This window comes from Callospermophilus lateralis, chromosome 8, assembly GCF_048772815.1.
Source record: "Callospermophilus lateralis isolate mCalLat2 chromosome 8, mCalLat2.hap1, whole genome shotgun sequence".
NCBI classification, from domain to species: domain Eukaryota; kingdom Metazoa; phylum Chordata; class Mammalia; order Rodentia; family Sciuridae; genus Callospermophilus; species Callospermophilus lateralis.
The window spans coordinates 114,997,328-115,020,387 of NC_135312.1; the positions used below are offsets into that span (position 1 = coordinate 114,997,328).

Below are 23,060 nucleotides of genomic sequence, written 5' to 3' on the forward strand. Positions count from 1 at the left end.
ACTCTTTAATTCTGAATTCTTACTCTATATTCCATGTGTTTGAAAGAAGCATGATAAATTCTAAATCCCCTTCACCTGATCATTCTTGGGTCTTAGTTAAAGGAGTCACTGCTAATGATCACTTCTGAAGAAATCAGTTTTGTGCAGTAGATTTTTGTCTTTGTGGAGAAACATTTTTATCACCTGATAGCTCTGGGTTCATTCCAGATGCTCATTGGCATCACAGTTTCTGCCAACAAGGACTGTGACAAATGTTGATCCTCTGGTTCTTAAAAATGATGTGTTTGCCTAATATGTTAAAATACCTATTTGTATGTCAAGGTTTCAGAAAAGAAACAGATCTACTTAAATAAAGTAGAATGATCTCACCATTATCTTTCTACACCCTCAAAGCTGTTTGGATGGCAACAAATTTGCAAAGTGCGCTAAATGTTGAAACACATACTTTGATAAACTGTAAATAAATTATTCTATTTCCTTCGAAACCAACCTTTTATTACAAGGTAAATAGGACTTTAGGGGACAATAGGTTTCTTTAAGACCAATTTATATGTAGCATGGTCCAACCAGGATTAATATAATTCTTATATTTCAACATTTTTAATGTTATTCTTCACTTTTTTGATATGTTTATACCTCTTCCTTAGAATCTACTTTCAGAAAATTAGTGAATATAAATTTATTATGCTTGAGATTTGCTATTGTACCTATGATCTTTTGGTTGCAGATGGGATGAAAATCAGTAAGGCAGTGTCTAATATTGAGATAAAAAATAAATATAGCCTTTCATTATAATCACCTGTTTTGTCATGGACCTACCTGTGAGAGTTTTATCCTCATAATGCACAAAGGCAGGGAGAATAGGCGTTCTATATTGAAATGCTCAGTTAATATAGTTTTGTGTGCAATAGAAATAGTTGATTTTATAAGAAGGCACCAGATACCTTTGCAGCATAGATAGGAAGTCATGAGAGATGGAGCGGGTCATTGAAGATTCAGGCTCTATAAATTGGTCATGAAAAATCTGAGAAGCACTAACAATTTTGAAGTATATAAAATTAGCTTAATGTCCATACTTGATATTAATTTGGCAAAGTATCTGTGTTTTAACTTCATTCAAATTTTTATAACATTCTATTATAAATATATATTTATATTCATATCAATTTTATTATAAATATTATTTGTCTTTCAACAACAGCAATAATATGTTAAAAGTTCTAAATAGATCATTTAAGTACCATTTTTTAAAATAAAATATTTAGGTTGATAAGTTAGCAAAATTAAGTGCTCTTTATTTTGATTTGGATGTAGACCTTTCCATAATATTTATTTAAAGTTCTTGTTCCTGTCGAAGAAACACATAATTTCATTTTAGATGCAGACTTTAATCTGAAATACAGGAGTCCTGTTGATTCACCAGCACACTAGGATTTAGAAAACACAAGCTTTTAAGGTAAATTTTGTGGAACTGGCAGTACACCCTGTGGCTTGGCAGTCTAGTCAGAAGGATGATACCATGCTGACTATATTACTACATCTTTGAACATTATTCTCAAGGGTGGTAAATGCAAAACAAAGTAATATCAACTGGCACTTAATTCTGCAAGTTCCCTGCTGATTGGGGTATTCAGTGAAATAGAACTCTTCCTGACAGGAAGTCAGTCTATGAGTATGGAGACATCTGAAAATAAAGTGTGTTTTAATTTGGCACCCTACTGTTTTACAACTAGTCTTTTAAATTTGGGATTAAGAAGAAAGTTAGAAAAAGGGAGGAACACACAAATGGGAATACCCTTAGCATAACTTTTTTTCTTCTTCTTTTTTTTTTTTTTGGTTTTGTTTTAATATAATTCTGAATACAGGTCAGTATCTTTGTTTTTCAGCTATTGTTGCTTGGGTTTCATAGTTCTTTTTATTACTTAAAATCAACCTACTGAAATTAAGGTATAATGGAAAGGCTAGTTTGAAAGTGTGTAACTTGAGATTGCTTTTCTTTAGTGCCAAATTCTCTGATAATTTTTGAAGGCTCAGGCTATATTGTCATATTACATATTTTTCAAAAATAGTGTTTAACATGATGGATTTTAGTGCAAGTTATCAGAGTTCATATTAGCCATTCTAGCTCCTTACCATACAAGTTTAAATCTTACTGACTTTTAAAAATGTTTATACTCTTTGGCTTAGTTCACTTTGAGCTAATATTGTTAGTACTGTAATATGTCAATATGTACAGTTAGAACATGATAAAAATTTTGTAAGGAACAATGCTATATTAGTAATTATGTATGTATTCCATCTATTGTGTCTTTTTTATTTGGTCTGTTTTAGTCAAGCCACCAGTTTATAGTATGAAAGTTAGAGACATGCACTAAGTTTTAACAAAATCTGAGGTTTGATCTTTGATCTAGGCCTGAATGAATAATCGAAACCCAAAGCTAGTTATTTGCTTTTCCAGTAATAAATTCCTTTGCTGCTTGAAGTGAACTATTTGAGATAACAATTGTTCCCATCATGAGTGATAAGAGGAGGAAGGAAAATGACTAGGGCAGGTTTTTAATGAAAAATGAGGCCAGAAAATGCTGTGATGATAGATACTGAATTTAATAAATGTTTTCCTTCTGCAGCTTATTAATTATAACCTTGGGTTTATTCACTTGTTTCACTTGTGTAAGCCTTTATTTATTAAGTAAAATGGGTGTATTAAGATCTTATGTAATACATGTGAAACTGTGTAAACTGTTCAAAGAACAAAGGTTACAATTTAAAATTATTAGATGCTGAATCTCAGTTTTTAAGAGCATAAGAAATACTTTCTATTTAATATTTTCAGTGCCTCTTACTTTTCTTTTATGAAATTAATTTGACTTTTTAGATCCTAACCTCATAAATGGGTAACATTCACATTTTCCAAAGACTCTCAAAAGTGATTACATGGTTTTCAATTCTAGCCACAATGACACCTCTTTCTAGGAAACCCAATAGCATGTACCTGGATATAAGTAACTTTGATGTCATCATAGGGGTTATTACTCTAATGATTTTTAAAGGTCTGTTTGTAAACTTGAGTAGTTTTCATTTATGCTGTGTTTCTTTTAGCAGAGCTACTGTCTTACCCATAATTGAAAAAATTTTTGTGGTTAATTTACTGATTGTCAACTTTTTTTTTTTCCCTGACCAAATATATAATTAAAAATTGCTCAACATGGTGATTCTCAACCTGAATCCTACTAGAATGGAGGAAGGACAAAAGGAGATATCATTTGAAAAGGCCTCTCTAAAGAATCAGATTCTGATGAAGAGAGTAGATCTTAAATATTCTCACCACAAAAATAAGCATAGATGAGGTGATGGATGTTAATTATTTGATTTAACTATTTACAGTGTGCACAACTTTATAGTTGTAAATATGTGTAGTTTCTATTATAACTCTGACCAGAATCTTTCAGATTTTGTAACATTTCAAATTTCAAATGTTCAGAATAGAAATGCTCAACTTGTATCAGTGTTTCAGTTATAGGGTAGGTCAAAGAATACTTATATCATGATGTTTATCCATAACATGGCTTAGGACTTTTCTGTTAAGGTTGATGTCAGCTACTGTTTTCTTAAAAGTATTGATAAATATTTGAAAAGAGTTACAAAATTATCTTGATTGAAAGATCTTATTCTTTTTCACCAGGTAAGTCATTAAAGCTTCTGATTGGCTATAAATTATAATTCTTGACAAATATAAGAAATTACTATAGCAGGTAATATATATGTCTTAGATATGTTTAAAATCAGAGACCAGAGTTTTATAGGTGAATATAGTATGAAGTTTGGAAGATTTTAATTGTGAAGATATATCATCATTTCATATCACAAATATTAAAAAACCCTAATTTGCTCCTAATGAATACCAACCAAATGTGATGTTATTTCAGAGTTATTTATATATTATTTGAAGTTAAACTTTGAGCACTGAAATTAAAATCCAATTTTATATTAATCTTAACAATTTTTTAAATGATAACATAGTATCAGTTTACAGTGTTCAGTGTTCAGAGTAGAAGACCCCAGATGGTTAAACAAGAAGAAACTTTTCTGCTTTTAGTTAAAAACTGCTGTTTCCTATATGGCTTATTTACCACGTGTTTAATTCTTAATGTTGTGTGCCGTGGGACTGGGTATGCAAAAGTCAGCAGAAAGAGCTCTGGTTTTTACATCTAGAGCTATTACTTGCTATACAATAATAAAGACACTATTTTATTGGGTTACTTGTAATTAACTTCAGCACTAGGCATTCATATAAATCATTTGTAATCTGTTTTCTTTAGATTTTTATTCTTTTAAACTGGTTTAATGTACGTGCTTTCTGTTGTCTTGTTACATATTGATTGAGATTGTAATTGCTTTTTGGAATTAGCCTGTCAGAAACAAACATATGAGGATTCTAGAAATGATTGAAGCAAGCTAATGAATTTTATATAGCATTTTATAAAGATTTGTTACTGGAATAAATATTTAGTAGTAATATTGTTTTGCTGTGAAACTTAACAAACTAGGATTTTATTCTCTCAAAAAGTTATCTAGATATTCAAACAGTTAAAATTGAAAACAGTTTTAATTAGAATATATCTATATGTTTGATGTTTTTGAAAATCCTGACAAAGATATGCATTTTTTTTGAACTCCTGTTTATCAAATTGATATTCTCCTTATCATTGTAAACATTTGAATCTTGGTAAGTTTTCATGTTTTGCTGTTAATCACATCTTATATATTGTTTGTGCTCCTACTTTTTTGATTATTAGTTTAAAATAGAATAAAAATAAAATGTAGGCAGAGATTTTTGAATTAAAGAAGTAAAATTTCAAAAGAAATGTATCTCTGTACATACTTTTGACTGAATTTAAGGTAACAATCTTTATCATTGTAAACTAAATATTAGAAAACCAAAATTTGACTCTTAAAAATTACTTCATTGGAAAATTTATAGCAGTCTGTAGAAAGGATTTAGAGGTATGAAATAATTTAATTCTCTCTTATGATATTATAATCTTGACTGATCACTCATATAAAATTATTGTTTATTGCGTTGTGGTTGGAGATAGGAGGCATGCAGAATACTGTGCACACATGTCATGAAATCAGTGCTTTTAAAAAGAAGGTTAGTTGTTAAATACTTTTTATTACAGCGGCGTACATTACATTGTTTAAAAATGTTTTAAAAATAATTAGCTGTTTTATATAGTTTTAATGGAAGTCTTTCATGTTTCTCTTCCAGCAGTCTCTAATGAACACTCCTTGTAATTTCAGTGCAGGCTTTGAGATTCCCTAAAGACTTGACTTCAGACCTCAAAGGGCAGCAGTTGCCATATGTCTGGAGGACTAGAGTTGCCAAACAGACTGACCATGTACTAATAGGACACATTTATATAGCTCCCGAATTTGGAGCCCTGATATAGTCTTAATGATGATCATCTGTTGAGGGCTTGTAGCTGGAAAGGGTTAGAGCAACTTTTGTCACCTTTATGGAAATCAAGCCTTCTGTATTGATTCATGAAAGATACTGACTAATTGATGCAAGTTTGGAAGTTATTAGAAGGATCATTATCGGTTGGGTCATATATTTTTACTAAAATGTTTAAGAACAGATTTTTAGAGTCCAATATATTAATGCTTTATGTGTCTAAATGCAGCAATGAGGAGATTGTCTTTTAATGATTATTTTGAAATTATTAGATGTTATTTTAATCTTTGGTGTTTTAACAATCTTTGTATCCTATATTTTGTACCTCCCACGAAGAGTTATTTTCTCAATATTCAATTCATTCTGCATAGTCACATTGAAAAATATTTAAGTAGCAATTATAAAATTGAGCCATTTACTAATCAGATTTTAATAGAATTTTTTTCTTTTCTCTTATTTTTAACTTTATACATATATTTATATATATTTCATTTACTGGCTGAGTGATTTTGTACAAAATAGATGTATATTTTAGTTGTGCAGTTGACGAAAGTAATTGAAATCAGAATTTTCCAAAGGACAGTAATCTATTTTACTATTTCATTGAGTAATTTGTTTGGTTTATCATATAAAGAGATCTTTCCTTTACAATTATGCTATATTCTTTACTGGTATGTGGTTACTCAAGTTTATGTCTACATGCTGTTGAGAGACTGCTGACACAAAGTACAAACAGTATAGAAAAGCTATTGATAGTTACTTTGAGCACATAAGAGTACTGTATCTTGACTGTGAACAGTTTTGCCTAGTTTTGACCTTTGCCCTGTGCATAATGTGTTTTTCCATTTTGCATAACTACCTTCCCTTCCTCATTTGATATCTCCTCTGTGGCCTTCTTTAACTTTTTAATAGTATTTATGTCACCTCTTTTTAGGTAATTGAAGCTACATCCATCCAATTTTATTTATTTGACAAAGGCATAGATAACTATAACATCTTAAAAATTGATATGGATATTTAAGTAAAGAACCCAAGCCATAAGCATACTCATTAACTTGTATCTGGAGTACTAGCTATTTTGGGAGGCTGAGGTAGGAGATTCTCTTGAGCCCAGAAGTTTAAGGGTAGCCTAAGCAACATAGCAAGACACTATCTTGGAAAAAAAAAAGAAAGAAAGAAATAGCAAACAAAAAATGCTCAAGCCTTTAAAAAGTAAACAAAATGGTTTAATATGAGTTTAGAAGTTTGTTAACTTAAATTTTTCTTTATTCCTTTCTTTTTAAAAAAATATTTATATTTTTAGTTTTAGTTGGACACACCTTTATTTTATTTATTTATTTTTATGTGGTTCTGAGGATCGAACCTAGGGACTCACACATGCTGGGCGAGCGTTCTACTGCTTAGCCATAACCTCAGCCCCTTCATTCCTTTCTTTAATTTAAATTATGCTTGGTTTCTGAGATCAACACTTATTTTAAAAGAAGAATATTTTACTGTCAATAGAAATAGAGTTAATTTGATTTGGTAGGTCAATACACTTTAGAAAAAGAACAAAATTTTATTAATTAGCTTTGATACATGTTTCTATTTTCATAGTATTTATGGAGCTTAAATGTTTATTATTTAGAGGTTCTTCAGAATAATATTTGCAAAATACCTATTGTGCACTTAAAAAATATGTATTTCTGGTAGCCTCGTCCACCCACCCTCAGCCCTGGGAAGCAGTCAGGTGGTCCTGTCCACCTTCTTGAGGTCCTGGGATGCAGCTAAGTATAGCTAACTTGGAGTGGTTCCAGGAGGCAAGTCCTGAGAAGGCAGTGGCATGGCTCTCTGACAGTTCCCCCTTCTACCCCTTACTGGGCATGTTGGGCTGGGTTCACTTGATTCCACCGAGCCTCTCTGATACCACATAGCTTTGAGAAACTGAGCAGCACTCTAACCTTTGCTGCTGTGCCAGCCTATTCTTACCTGCCTAAACTTGCCACAGTGTCCCCATCATGACACAAGACATGGACATTTACAATTGCTGGTCACCCACAGGCATAAGTGCCACATTTAGATATGCTGGCAAACGTAAAGCATCTAAGATAGCTTCTTCCTAGCTGGTGGAACACTTTTACAAACCCCTGAAACCTAGGCTACTGAATCACCTGCAAGTGTGGCTGACATTATTTATAATTGAAGAAGTTATATGGAGATTATAATGCACCCACCTTGGACCAAAGCCATTGTAGCCTACCCAATTGGCCCCCTAAGCCACATCATCAGGAGAACATCTTGTACTTTAAAAAGTCACTCTGTAGAGGCAACTGAACTACATGGTGCACAAATATGAATATAGGGACACAAGAACCATGAAAAAGCAAAATAATCTGACGCTTCCAGAGTAAACTTGAGTTCTTGAGGAACAGAATCCAAAAAGAAATTGTTGAATTGCCTGAAAAAATAATTTAAAAATGATGATTCTCAGAAACTTAACAAGGTACAAGAGACTACACATAGTTCAGAAGAAATTAGGAAAATAACTGGTATGAATGAGATTCAACAAAGAGAGATGATAAGAAAGAAACATGTTGAAGCTGAACAACTCACTAAAAGAAACCATACTGTAGAGATTCTTGGTATTTCTCATACGGATGCAAGGGTAGTTCAACATAAACAAAGCAGTAAGCATATTAAAGCACATCAACAGAATAAAGGACAAAAGTCATAATATCTCAACTGATGCAGAATAAGCATTCAACATCCCTTTGTGATAAATACCCTCAACAACTTAGGTATAGAAGGCACAGACGTAAAGGTGATGTATAAGAAACCCATAGCTAATATCATATTGAATGAAGAAAACCTAAACTGTTTCATTTAAGATGTGTAATGAGATAAAGTTGTTCTTGTTCACAGCTCTTATTCAACATAGTAGCAGATGTCTTAGAGCAATTTGGTAAGAGGAAAAAAAGAAAAATGAAGAAGTCAAATTATCTCTTTTTTGCAGTTGATATGATTTTATATATATAGGACCTAAAGACTCCATCAAAAAACTTTTAGAGCTGGACATGGTGGCACATGCCTATAATCCCAGTAGCTCTGGAGGCTGAGGCAGGAGGATTGAAAGTTCAAAGCCAGCCTCACAATTTAATAAGGCCCTCAGCAACTTAGTGACACTCTGTCTCTAAAAGAATTACACAGTAAGGCTGGGATGTAGCTTAGTGGTTGAGTGCCCTTGGGTTCAATCCCTGGTACTAAAAAAACAAACAAAAACAAATAAACAAATCTTTTAGAACTGATTAAATCAATAACGATTAAGAATAAAATTAACATTAAAAAATCAGTAGCATTTTAAAAAATATTTACTTAGTTTTTTAGTTGTAGTTGGACACATTACCTTTATTTCATTTATTTATATGTGGTGCTGAGGATTGAATCCAGGGCCTTGCACGTGCTAGGCAAGCGCTCTACTGCTTCGCCACAACCCCAGCCCCATTAGTAGCATTTTTTAATATCTATAATGAACTTGCTAAAAAAGAAATCAAGAAAACAATCTCAAGAGGATGGGGTTCTGGCCTAGGGCAGAGTGCTTGCCTAGCATGTATGAGGCACTGGGTTTGTTTCTCAACACCACATATAAATAAATAAAATATAGATCCATTGACAACTAAAAAAAAAAAAACAAAACAAAACATTAAAGCAATCTCACTTATAGGAGCAATTAAAAAAAAAGCAAAAGCAAAAAATAAATAAATAAAAACCCACATAGGAATAAGTTGAACCAAGGAAGTGAATGACATTTCAATGACATTATGACAAAATGTTTGTACTACCCAAAATTATTTGTAGATTACAGACATTCTTCACAAAAATTAAAAAGAAAAAAAAAAAAAAAGATGAAGAACTTAAAAAGACCCCAGATGACCAACTGAATCTTATGTGACGAAAACAAAGCAGGGGACTGAACAATACTTTACCTTAAAATATACCACCAATACACAGACCATTGGAACAGAATAGAGAACCCAAGATAAATCTACACATCTAAGCCAATTGACCTTTAACAGAGGCACCAAATGATATTGGAGAAAAGTTAGTCTTTAATAAATGGTGCTAGGAAAACTGGATATTCAATTGCAAAATGAAGAGGCACCTGTCTTTCACTGGGTATAAAAATCAAATCAAAATGGATAGAATACTAAATACAAAACTGAAATTATGAAACACAGGGGAAACATTTGAACTGTATAGACAATGCTGTTTTGGATTAGACTTTAAAAACTCATGCAACAAAAGGAAAACAGGCAAATGTGATCTTTCAAACTAGGAATATTCTGCACAGCAAAGGAAACAACAGAGTGAAGACACACTATAGAACAAGAGAAACTGTTTTCAAACTGTTCATCTGATAAGGGAATTAATATCCAGAATATATAATGAACTCAAAACTCATTAGCAACAATATACAGATGATCTGAATAGATATTTCTCAAACGATATATAAATGCCTAAAAATGTACATGAAAAAATGCTTAGCATCATTAATCATCAGAAAAATGTAAATAAAAAGAATAACAGGTAGTTTAGAGAGAATCTTTTTCATCAGAATAAAATAATACTGCATTCAGTATTAATTTGATGGTTTGACAAAATTAGTGACCGTAGAATGGATTCTGCATAGTGAATCTTGTCTGTCAATGACCTGATTTTATCTGCTTTGGAATATGCTAATATTTGGGAGTTAATTTTAAAGGTTAGGTAATTTCATATAGTACCTTCAAGACACCAAAGTATGTTTCAGGAGGTTATTTATTTTGCAGAAATCAGTGAAGTTAGTCTCTAAGAAAATCAGGATTCTATTAAAATAATTTAAGTGAATAATTGTATACAGTATATTTATTGGTATTTTTCCACTATGTTTATTTGTGGAGAGTAGGGAGGAATATACTTAATGTTATTAATGAAGTCTTCTTTTTTCTATTAAACAAAAGACTTTTTACACCAAAAGCACATATTGGAAGTTTGATAGAACTCTATAGATTTCACAATATATAGTACCTTGTTGTATTACTTAAGAACATTAGTAAGCTAAGAGTATATTTTAGTAAAAATTGACTAGTCAACTATATGGCTTTAGGAAGTAATAGTCAATTAAATACAGCTTAGGAACAGGTATGAAATTATTGACTGTTGATTTTTGAGTTCTTCCTCTCTAAAGTGCTGAAATGTGTTTTGAAATTACTTAGTTGCATTAGTGGTTGAATTTGAGGCTTTTAACTTTTTTTTTTTTTTTTTTTTAATCAGTACCTCTGGGGAAAGGATAACCAAGACTTTAAATGTACTCTGAATTTTGTATCAGTATATAATTGTAAATACTGTGATGAAATATTGAAATGATCATGAAAGATGATGATCATTAAGATTTTCTTTCAACTATTAAAACTCACTAAAGGTTATATTGAGCTGTGGTTTATGAAATTGTTTAGACTAACGCCTTCTTTGATAATTGTTTCTGAAGTGGAGAAAAATGCCTTAGGAGAGCATGATTAATGAATATTGTTTTTGGTTTTGGCAACATCTACAGATTACTGTAGAGAATGTATTATTATGTATTATTGTAGAATGTATTATTATGGAGAAAAGTTGTTGGTTTTTAACAACATCTGGATTATCAAACAAATTGAAAGATTTTTTTCTGATGGGCTTTAAATTTTTTTATATGCATTATTAATTCTTATCAGCATGAACTTATATATCTAATACTTGGCAATTTATTAAATGGTGATCATTAATAATTAAAAGTGGATTATAGAGAAATGAAAACCCAGTGGTGTCTTTGGGGATTATATATTATTTTTATAACTGTAGCCAAAATATAAGTAATATTTTTTACTTTATTCCTGATCAAATTTGTTTTCTACTGTGAAATTGTAAACTATTTTTTATTCTATACCAATATATGATACTTACTGACAATTAACAAATGAGGGATTATAGATATGATAGATATGCCCATCCTTGAGGAAACAAGAATGGAAAGAGTGACAAATTTGAATTTCTAAGCTTCTATAAAAAACTGGTATTTTTTTCTATTCTGTATGTACCTTCATGCCTCATTTTTTAAAATATATATATATATATATTTTTAGATGTTGATGTGCCTTTATTTTATTCATTTATTTATATGTGGTGCTGAGGATCAAACCCAGTGCCTCACATATGCTAGGTAAGTGCTTCACCACTGAGCCACAACCCCCTAATTTGTTTAAAATTTAAAAGAAAATGTATTTTATGTGATTTTTCAGATCAAGTGTAGTTTGTGTGGTTAAATTTTGATAGTTATACAGTACTGATTTTAACTAGTTTTTCATCTAACTTCAGCACTGACACTTAAAATCTCTGTTGAATTTAAATAGCATACTTCACAATTTTATATGTAAGTAGAAGCTTGTGTACCTAATGAAATTAAATAAAAATGACATTTGCTTGTTGAAAATATGTGTCTTTTCAGCTGGTATTTATGCAAATGGAGTTTGAAATTTGTCTGTATTATATGATAAAAATACCTTCCTATTATAGTTTTAGATCATAAAAAATGGATTTGAGAAAAATTGCACTAATAAATACTTTTACAATTAAATTTTTATGTATACTTTACTTTTTAGAGTGATTTTAGATTCATGCAAAATTGAGTAGACAGAAGTTTCTTATGTAGTCCCTATACATGTTTAACCTTGTCCATTGTCAGTATTCTCTACAAGAGGGGCAAATTTGTTACATCTGCTAAACCTACACTGACATATTTGTTATTATCCCAAATCCATAACTTACATTAAAAGTTCACTCTTAGTGTTGTGCATGCTATTGGTTTGTGCAAATATTATCGCGTATGTTCAACATTACATTATATGATGAGCACTTTCACAGCTTAATGATTCTTGCTTTTTTTTTCAACTTATTTTTTAGTTGTAGATGGACATAATGCCTTTATTTATTTTTATGTGCTGGGGATTGAACCCAGTGCTGCACATGTGCTAGGCAAGCACTTTACCATTGAGCTATATCCATCCCCCGTCCTTGCTTTTTTTCCTGATTGATTCCTTCTTTTCCTCTTCCTCCAAATGCTGATCTTTTTTCACATTCTCCATATTTTTTCCTTTCCATAATATTATAACAGTTGCAATCATAGGATGTAGACTTTCAAATGGGTTTCTTGTCCTTATTGATGTGTATTATTATGTTTCTTTCATGCCTTTAAGGGCTTTATTGCTCATTCTTTTTAATGCTGAATAATATTCCATTATCTGATTTGTACCACAGTTGATATACTCATCTTCTGAAGGATGTCTTGATTGTTTTCAAGGCTTGGCTTTTATCAATAAAGTTGCTATACGTTTCTTTGTGAGGTTGTTAAATATGCTTTTAATTCCTTTGGGTTAATACCAAGGATCACAATTGCTGGATCATAAAACACAGCTAAAGTGACTGTATCAATGTGCATTTCCACCAACTGTTGAATGAAGTTTCCTGTAGCTCCATTGTTTGCATTTGTTTGTGTCAGTCTTCTGGATTTTGGCCATTCTAATGAAAGTGACCTAATATGTCATTGTTGCTTGAATTTGCATTTCTCCAATGTCATAACCTGTGGAGAATCTTTTATATGCTTATTTATATCTCTTGTTTGATGATGTGTCTGTTAAGGTCTTTGGCCCATTGCTTAATAGGGTTTTTTCCCCCCCTTATCCTTGCCTTTTAAGAGATCTTTGTACATTTTTAGGTAATAGCACTTTATCAGATATGTATTTTGCAAATATTTTATTTTAATTCTCTTGGCATTATATTTTGTAAAGAGGAAATATTTGATTATTAGAAGTAAATTCTTTTTATTCATTATTTATTTTAGTTTTAGCTGGTACAATGTCTTTATTTATTTATTTTTGTGTGGTCTTGAGGATTGAGCCCAGTACCTCACACGTCCAAGGCAAGTTCTCTACCACTGACCTACAGCCCCAGCCCCTAGAAGTAAATTCTTAACTTCAGTGATAAGATTAATTTTTTTCCACTGGAATATGCCTTTGGTGTTGTATTTAAAAATCATTGTCAAACCCAACGTCATTTAGACTTTCCTCGATTATCTTCTGAGGGTTTTATAGTTTTACATTGAGGTCTGTGATCCATTTTTAGTTAATTTTTGTGAATGATGTTTATCTAAATTCATTTTTTACATGTGAATGTTTAGTTTTTTTCATCACTATTTATTGAAAAGACTGTCTTCTTTCCATTGTGTTGCCTTTGCTCCTTTATCAAAGATTAGTTGATTATTTTTGTGGGTCTATTTCTGGTCCTTATAATGTGTTCCATTGATCTGTTCGTCTGTTATTTTGAATATATACTTTCTTGATTTCTGTAGCTTTGTAGTGTTTTTTTTTAAGTTAAGTTATGGACATAATTCCTTTATTTTATTTATTTTTGTGAGAATGGAACCAAGTGCCTCACTTATAGTAGACAAGTGCTGCAGTGTTTAAATTTTTCTTCTTTAGTTGTAGATGGACACAATATACTTATTTTATTTACTTATTTTTATGTTGTGCTGAGAATTGAACCTAGTGTCTCATACATGCTGGACATGCAATCTGACACTGAACTGTAACCACATCCCCTGTAATAAGTTTCTTTTTTTTATGGTACTGGGATTGAACTTAACCACTGGGCCACATCCCCAGCCCTGTTCTGTATTTTATTTAGAGACAGGGTCTCACTGAATTGCTTAGCAACTCACCATTGCTGAGGCTGGCTTCAAACCCACGATCCTCCTACCTTAGCCTCCTGAACTACTGGAATTACAGGCATGTGCCACCGGCCCAGCCTATAGTAAGTTTTAAAGTTAAGTATGTTAAGCCTCCACCTTCATTCTTCTCCTACACTAATATGTGAACTGTTTTATGTCTGTCTCTTTAAACTTTAGAATCAGTCTATTGATTTCCATAAAATAACTTGCTGAGATTTAGATTGGAATTGCATGGAATTTGTAGCTCAATTTGGGAGCAACTGACATCTTGACAATATTGAATTATCCTATCCATGTATATGGAATATCATTCATATTAATTTGTTTTTCTTTGGTTTCATGAGCATATTGTATTTTTTCATGTTGATCTTGTACATAATTTATTTAGTATTTTCTTATATTTATGTGATGCTGATAGAGGTAGTATTGCTTTTACTTCAAATTCCAGTTGTATTCTACAACCTTGGTATTACCATGTATTAGTTCCAGAAGTGTTTGTGTCAGTTATTTTGGATTTTTCATGTTGACAATTATGTCTTCTGTAAACAAAAATAGTACACTTCCTCCCATCATAATACTTTTTCTTAAAAGTATATATTTTTTAGTTGTCAATGGTTCTTCATTTATATGCAGTGCTGAGAATTGAATCCTTTGCTTCACACATGCTAGGCAAGTGCTCTACCTCTGAGCCAGGACCCCAGCCCCCGTCATAATACTTTTAATTTCTTTTTCTTGTCTTATTGCATTATCCACAACTCCCATAATCATGTTGAAAAACAGTAGTGAGAGGGAGCTTCCTTGTCTTGTTTCTGGTAGTAGATTCTTTGAAAAGGAAAATGACTAAGGCAATAATTTGTCATTTGCTAAACTAGTTCTTCTATTCTTTCTAAGTTCTTTTTTTCTAATAAGGGAAATAACTTTCACCATATTTTTCTTTCATCTCCATTTTGAGACCCCCCCACCCCTTTAAACTATGTGATCTGAAGGAAAACTCACTCAATTTCAGGTCTTGTCTTTCCATTTTCTGGTGTTATATCAGATTTCCAAATGGCTTTCCAACAAAAGTGCGTGTTAGATAAGAAAGCTGAGAAGTGAGTGAATGCTTCTGTTCTAAGGCTGTGGCATTCCTGGTGGTATCATGTTCCCATTCCATAACTTTCTGCCTGCCTACAAAGGTCCCAGTTGGTTCTTTTCATCCCCTTAAACTCTAAGCTACTTCTATAAACTTCTAGCGTTTTCTCACTCCCCCTAGGGCATGAGACAGCTCAGGTTGTTTTTGGTCCATCTGCCATTAAATTTGTCTTTATTTTACTGTTCCTATGCATTACTAGATTTGGGTAACTCTTTGAAGCTTGGTATGCCACTGTGCTGTGCCTGGGAAATGAAGTGTGAGCCTCTTTGTACCAAGATCAAAAAAACATATCTGCAGTTTTGTTTATTTTCATCTCCTTCCCAATACCTTTTGGAGACGAAGAAGGTGTGGCATGTGCTTCTCTCTCAGGGGTATATTCTTTCATGGAATTTGATTACTTTTCTTTGAACTACCAGTTTGTTAATTTCATTTTGTTGGAAAGAAAAGGATTTTTAATCAGTTTCACATTTCTATTTTGTTTGATTTGGTTTATGTTAGTGAAAGAAATTTAGAATCTGTGTTTTGTAGTTACAGTGTGTGGCAACTATGGATTTTGAGAGATAATATTTTGTAGACTTTGAATCATGAATTTCTGATTGTTAGTAAATGATAATAAAATATTGTACCTGGGAGAAAATATTGTGAGGGAATGTATAATGTGGAAATGTAGTGTGATCTGTCCTAGGGCATATCCTATTATGTCTGAATCAGAATCAGAACACAGATTTCATGACCACCTAGTCTTTCCTCAATAATATGTTGCTTTACTTTCTTCTGCTAGATCAGTCAGAGACTACCTACCCTCCATTGTCTACCTGACTTTGAAGTTGATTTTCATCTTACTGGACATATTCATTTTTAATTCTACTGTACATGTTCTTTTAGTGTGATCATACCTACACTATTCATAAAATGGAATTATTCAACAAAATCGTTGCATGCAGTCATTTTAGTTCTGATAGCCATGTTGGGTTTTTCAAAACGCAAATGAAGATTGAAGAAAAATGGTATAAAAGGAGAAAATGGAAAAAAAAGGCTGTGATTAAAAAAAATGAAGTAGAAAGATATTAATTTAAAATTACATGGAATTTAAAACTTTTAAAAGTTATTATATTCAGAAAATATAACCCAGTTTATGGTGAACAATGGTTAGTAGCTAAGCCTCATATTGTTTAGGTGTTATGAGAAAATGAAAAGATAAGTTAAGAGGTATCATATAGTTAGAATACAAACGGCTTTTGGGTACTAAGAGACATGTCTTAATGTTAGAGGATAAATTTTTCATGGGTAAAAATATAGTTATAGTCTTAATGCCATGTATTTATGGAGCAGTGAAATACAGTTTTCCAGCTCACTGTAGTTCTAGCACAATTCATTATTTTTATTTTCCTCAATCACTAATCACCATTTTTTAAAAAGAAATATATTTCTTAACACTTCATACATAAAACTATGTTTCCAGTTCATTAAAAAGAGATTTGTACATGAGTTTGTGTGTGTGTTTGTAGACATAAACACATACATACATGGCTACCTTTATTGGTACTTCTTGATTCTCGGTCTATTTCAATCAATGCCGGCCTTTCCCTATTATATTAATGCTTGTTTTATGTATGTTTTGAAATAAGAATTGTAGAATTCATTTGGTTACACTTGCTGATTGACTTATAGGCTTTTAATTTTATATCTTTTCAGTGGATAAATGCTAATGGATAAAATAATAGGTATAGACTTATATATTGCTAATATCGAGGGCAATAAATTATAGTTTTCCAGCTCATATGTGGATTTAGCACAATTCACTATTCTTTCTTGTCTTTTTCCCAATTACTAGTCATCTTTTTTTTTAAAAAAAAAAAATATGTTGTATTTACTAATGTGTTTGAACTACATTGTTTCTTCTCTTCATTTTGGTTAATGTGTGTCTTTTTTTTTTTTTAATGAAACAAAAAAATCTCTGTTTTGGGGTTTTTCTTTTTCTTTCTTTTTTTTTTTTAACTGCCTTTCTTACTGCCTTTTTATCTAACTCCCAACTATTTTAATTGTTTTAATCTATAATGATATAGAACAAAAGGGCAAGATATATGTGGGTAGGCTCATTTAGTTTATGCCAAATAAAGTTACTCTTTGCTTGTTTAATACTTTTCAGTATCAATCTTTGTGTGTTCATAGGACTGTGCGAGGTAAGCAACATGTTTTATAGAACTTTTCCTTTAAAAACTAAGGTATAAGATTGATGTGGGGATGTTTTTCATGACTATTGTTTTAAAAGAAATAATTGAGTGAAATTTCTTCAGCTATTTTTTGCTGTCTTTTAGGAGTGGCAGAATTCTATTCAGAAGAATGCAGGTCTTGCTTTTATTGAACTTGTCAATGAAGGAAGGTAATCTATTTTATATCCATTTATATTTTGCTTTAAAATGTTGTATTTTTCCCATATTAAATACTGACATTTTGGGGTTCTCTTTTTTTTTTTTTTGCAGTCAGTACTGTAATGAGTCCTGATATATTGATTATTACAAATATGTTGACATTTAGTAACTTTATAATTTTCTTCATGGTTACATTACCGATTGATAAGATTCCGGTCTTTATCTTTCAAGAAATGTGGATGTTTTGCAAAAGTAAACTGCTTATTCTATTTGCAGATATCAGGAAACATCAGATTTGTACTTTTTGTGAAGTTGTATTATGTTTATAGAGACCATAATTAGATGCCTGTGATGTCTTGCTTTTATCATAGTCTGGCCATAAAGAGAAGTGGGAACAAGTTTTGTTTTCTGTTCTGATGTGATAAGAAAGGGAAGAGAGTGAATAAGTAGGTATCATTCCATTTAGGGAACATAAACAGAAGAATTCAAAGAAAGAAAATTCAATGGAAGGAAAAAGAAGCAAAGAAAGTACAGAGATGAAAAGAGATAAATGAGGGGAAACAAATTTGAGTGAAAGAATTAAAAGATCAAAATAAACTGAGTAAATGATGAGTTGACCACATTGATATCTTGGGGTATACTGATCCAAAGCCTCTTACATGTTTTGTTTTGTGGTAGCTGACGTTGAAAACCCAGAGTAGAGGTTGAAAGGTGTGACTGGCTGCTCTTGGAAATAGTGTCCTCAGCAAAGTTATTATTTCAGGGATATTTCTTTATAGAGTTTTGGCTGATGTTTTGGATTGATCCTATGACTATAGTAACTGTTTGAACTAATAACTAGGAACTTAGGTGCTCATTTTATTACAGGATAAGTAGAAAAGAATCAGCTTCATTTGATTTTAAATAATACTAATTTTTTTCACTTAGAATTGTAACATTTTTAACTTAGATTACAGGTACAAGCTAGTATTAGAAACAAATAAATGAACCTGCAATTTTAATGCTTCATGCTGTGATAGAAGCAAAGAAGTGCAAGGTACTTTCACACTGAGAAATAGAGTTTTCAATTTAGTATGGAAGAATCACTTAAAACTTAATCAGAGCACATTTTATTTTTTTTGAGCATGATTCTTGAGATATGTTTTCAAGGACAAATTTGGTTAATCATCTGTACAATAAAAGAATAGGAGTTATGGATAAATTGGAGTATGTTTGGTGAAAAGCATTCATAATACAGGGAACAGAATATTTGAAGCCATTGTGATGTCAGAAAGAAAAAAAGATGTTCTTGTGTGTGTTCCTCTGTGTGTGTGTGTGTGTGTGTGTGTGTGTGTGCACGCACATTTGCATGTACTGTTAGGTGGGAATGTGTTTTGGAGTTGATTGGGCATCTGGATTACAAAAGGCCTAGCACAGAATAATTGGACTTCTATCTAAAAGTGTTATGAAGTCTGTGGCAGATGTTATGTGGAAAAGTGTCATGAAATTTGGTTTTTAGAAAGATTACTGGCAGAAATATTTAGGATAGGCTGAAGGAGAGGAGTCCCAATTGAATTCAAGAACTGTAGCAAGTGATTCATATAAGAAATAGAGCTAAAGTATAGTCTATAGTTGGGAAGTAGGAGGTGATCAATAAATATTTCTCAATGAATAAATGACTAGTACTCTACTCTTGTTTTTTTGAACGTTTTCATCATGCCTGAAAGAAGACCTATTTGTTAATAGTCACTTCCCATTTCCCTCTTCTTCTAGCCCTAGCTTGCTACTAATCTATTTTATTTAGATTTTCCTGTTTGAAACTTGTACCTGGAATCATTCACTGCATGGTTTTTTTGTAACTGGCATTTGATTGTTAGCTGCACATTACTGCAATGAAATGTCTAAGGAAATTGACTCTATGGAGTGAAAGGGTTTACTTAGGTCACAGTTTTAGAGGTTCAGAGAACAAACAGCTTAGTGTAGGCTTGGTGAGGGCCATCCCTTCACTGCTTCACCTAATGGTTAGAAGGCCATATAGTATGTGTCAAAGTTGGGTTCACATCTCCCGCTAACCAGCAGAGATAGACAGGTTGAGTGGTGTCCCACAGCCCTTTCAAGGGCATGCCCCCAGTGACCTAGGGACCTTCCAAAAGGTCTCATCTTTTAATAGTCCAGAACTTCTCACAATACTGCCACCCTTGGGACCAAGCTTTTACTCTTTAGATCTTTGGGGTATACTGAGCCAAAGCCTCTTACGTGTTTTTGAGGTTCATCTATGTTGTAGCAATATATTCCCCCCCCAAAAACTATTGTTTCATTTCCTAGGTATATCATAGTTTACTCAACCATTCATTTGTTAATGGATATTTGGGTAATTTCTGGTCTTGGCTATTGTGAATCATGACTCTTAAGAGCATTGAATGGAGTTTTTAAAAGTTTTTCATTTCAGTGGGTACATACTTAGGAGTTCATAAAAATTGTATGGCAAATTCAATAAATATCAGTATTTAATGATATATTTTTATGTACATATGTTGTTTACATATTTTTAATTTGAATTATTGGTACTTTTCATGTAAACAGCATTCCATCTTCACTATAAATGCATTATATATATATATATATATATTTCCCCCCTCTTTTTTCCCCTAGAACTGGGGTTTGAAACCAGGGGTGCTCTACCATTGAGCTATATTCCCAACCCTTTTATTTTTTGTTTTGAGATTGAGTTTCACTAAGTTGCTTGGGCTGGCCTCATACTTGGAATCCTCCTGCCTCCTTCTCCCCCCAGGTCTCTGTGAATACAGGTATGTGCCACTTCACCAGGAATTGATATCTTGACATTAATCAAATTATATTTCTTTGTTTTTAACAAAAGAAAAGAATATATATAAAATAAATTTTTTACATTTATGAAAACATTCTATAGTTTCTAAAGAAATGAACTTCATATTATTCTCAAATATTTGTATTCAAAATTTCTTATTGCCATTATTCCTTATTATACAAATAATTATTGAAATAGCATGTTTATATCAGGTGTTATCATAATTCTCTTGATTTCTTATCTATGTTTATCTTACTCTTCTTAGCCTATGGTAAGCATTCAGCCTTTGTTTTTTATTTTATTATATTTTTGGTACTGGGGATTGAATCCAGGGACACTTAACCACTGAGCCATATCCCAGCTCTTTTTTGTATATTTTTATTTAGAGACCAGGTCTCTGAGTTGCTTAGGGCCTGGCTAAGTTGCTGAGACTGGCTTGGAACTAGTGATCCTCCTGCCTCAACCTCTGAGCCACTGCGATTACAGTGTGCACCACCACTCCCGGCTAGCTTCTGTCTTTTAAATAAATATTTGAAATAAACATTGCTGGAAACAAAACTAAGATTTGTTAGTGAAATAGTGGACCTAGTATTTAAAATTTTGATCTATATTTAAGGGCAGAATATACTTAAAGGAAAAACTCAGTTGTTTATTTTTCTAAATCAGTGGATTTAGTTTTCCAAATAAATAAACGCTTTTTAAATTTCAGTTAAATATTCAGTGCCTGATGTTAAATGATTCTGTGTAGAAATGGATGTGTTTGAGAAGTAGTTTGGAGTATTCAAGCTACTAGACTTAATCCCAGGGGAAGAAGAAGAATAGTAATAAGGATTTTTCTTTTTATTACAAAGGCCAACCTTTTCTTTTTGTTATTATGTAAGTTTGACCTGCCTTGACCTCATTTATAGAGTAACTGCTATATATTTGGCCCTTGATTAATGTTTTATTAGTGTAAATAACATGAAGACCTTTATAGATAGACTATAGCATCAAGTTTATCAGAGTTGAAGCGTATCATTAGTGAATCAATTACTTAGGTCAGACGTAAGTATTTGTTCTTTGGTAGAAATGTTTCCCTTACCTTACTTGTTTAATAAGATACTTTATAAATACATTGTTTTCATAGTTTTGTATTTGGTTATTGACATTTTTCATGTGCAGCATGCTATTTTATATGAATTTATAGAGCTAAAATAAGTAATAATCAGTGACACAATCTTTGATGTCTTTGCTAAGAGGGAAAAAATATATTTTCTTCTGTTTTTGTTTTGGTACTGGGAATGGGACCTAGGGATGCTAATAAAAAATTTAATTAAAAAGTTAAATGTCCACATTTTATAGGAAAGAACACTGGTAATCCTGAAGGATAGTTTTGTTTATGGATGTTTTGCTATCTTGAATCATTGATTTACCTTATAAATATGCAAGTAATTGATCTAAAATTTATTGTTTTTTAAAGGCACAACTTAAAATAAATAGCTTTATATTTTAAATGAATGTTCAAGCTCCCTGTTAGAGTGTTATGCTATAGCATTACTTTAGTAAAAAATAATGGAGCATTAACACCATTACCTTTGATCCTCTTTTGTGAAATCTGAGGGTTTAGTAATATAGTAATTCACGTGTACACGTTATTATGTATCTTGGGCTTCAATTGATTTGATTTGTGTACTTGATTTGATTTTATCTTAATTGCTTTTTCTTTACTTTATAATGTATTTAATTGAAATTAAATAACGTATTCAGTTAAATTAATCCCAATAACACTGTTGTTTACATTTTATAATTCAGTTATTCATCAGTGAATTTTAGAAGTCTTGAAATTTGGTTTTGCTTTTATGTTTTGCCTTTGTATGTATTTATTTTTATTATTTATAGAGAGCTTATTACTTGCAAAGAATTTACAATTTTAATATAGTATTATTCTTAATTTTTCTGGTAGCAATGAATCTGGCTGCTAGGTTGCTTCCTTTCTTGCCAGCCTGCTTGTGGTACCTCCAACAAATGTCTTTGAAAGTATTCAAACTCCTGATGGTGTTCTAGGTACTGTGATCCAGGCAGGTGCACTGAGATAGTACTCTGTGATATTCATGTTTTGTTGATGGTTCAGACTCTTTTTATAATTTCACTTGTTTGACTTGTATATTTTAGAAGGAATGAAGCATTGGATAAACATCTACATATTTTATACATTTTGGTGTCCTGCTTTTATTCTTTACTCCACAATTCTAAATAATTAATGCTGATTTCCTATTAGTGAAAGTATCATAATTTAAAATGTCAAGGAATCCTATGAATTTTCCTGTCATTATTCTCACTAATTTTCTTAAATTTTCTCATTATTTCTGTTTAATTTATATTTTAAAGTGAAATATAGACATTATTCCTTTGGCAGATATAATTCATAAAATTTTGATAGTCAAAGATCATGGAAGTAATAGGCTATGGAACCTGACTTTAAAAGTATAATACTTGTTAAGATATTTAAGACCTATGTTTTTATCTTGAATTTTGTAATTTTA

General features: G+C 31.6%; 1 protein-coding gene across 6 annotated transcripts in view; it reads left to right on the forward strand.

The window, feature by feature from the left end:
- Lrba (LPS responsive beige-like anchor protein) overlaps positions 1 to 23,060 on the forward strand; it is a 719,595-nt gene that overhangs the window by 231,993 nt on the left and 464,542 nt on the right. For all 6 annotated transcript variants that reach the window (XM_076865289.2, XM_076865291.2, XM_076865292.2 and 3 more), the window contains exon 35: positions 17,679 to 17,743. In XM_076865289.2, coding sequence (XP_076721404.2) covers positions 17,679 to 17,743 — 65 coding nt within the window. The remainder of the gene's footprint in view (positions 1 to 17,678; positions 17,744 to 23,060) is intronic.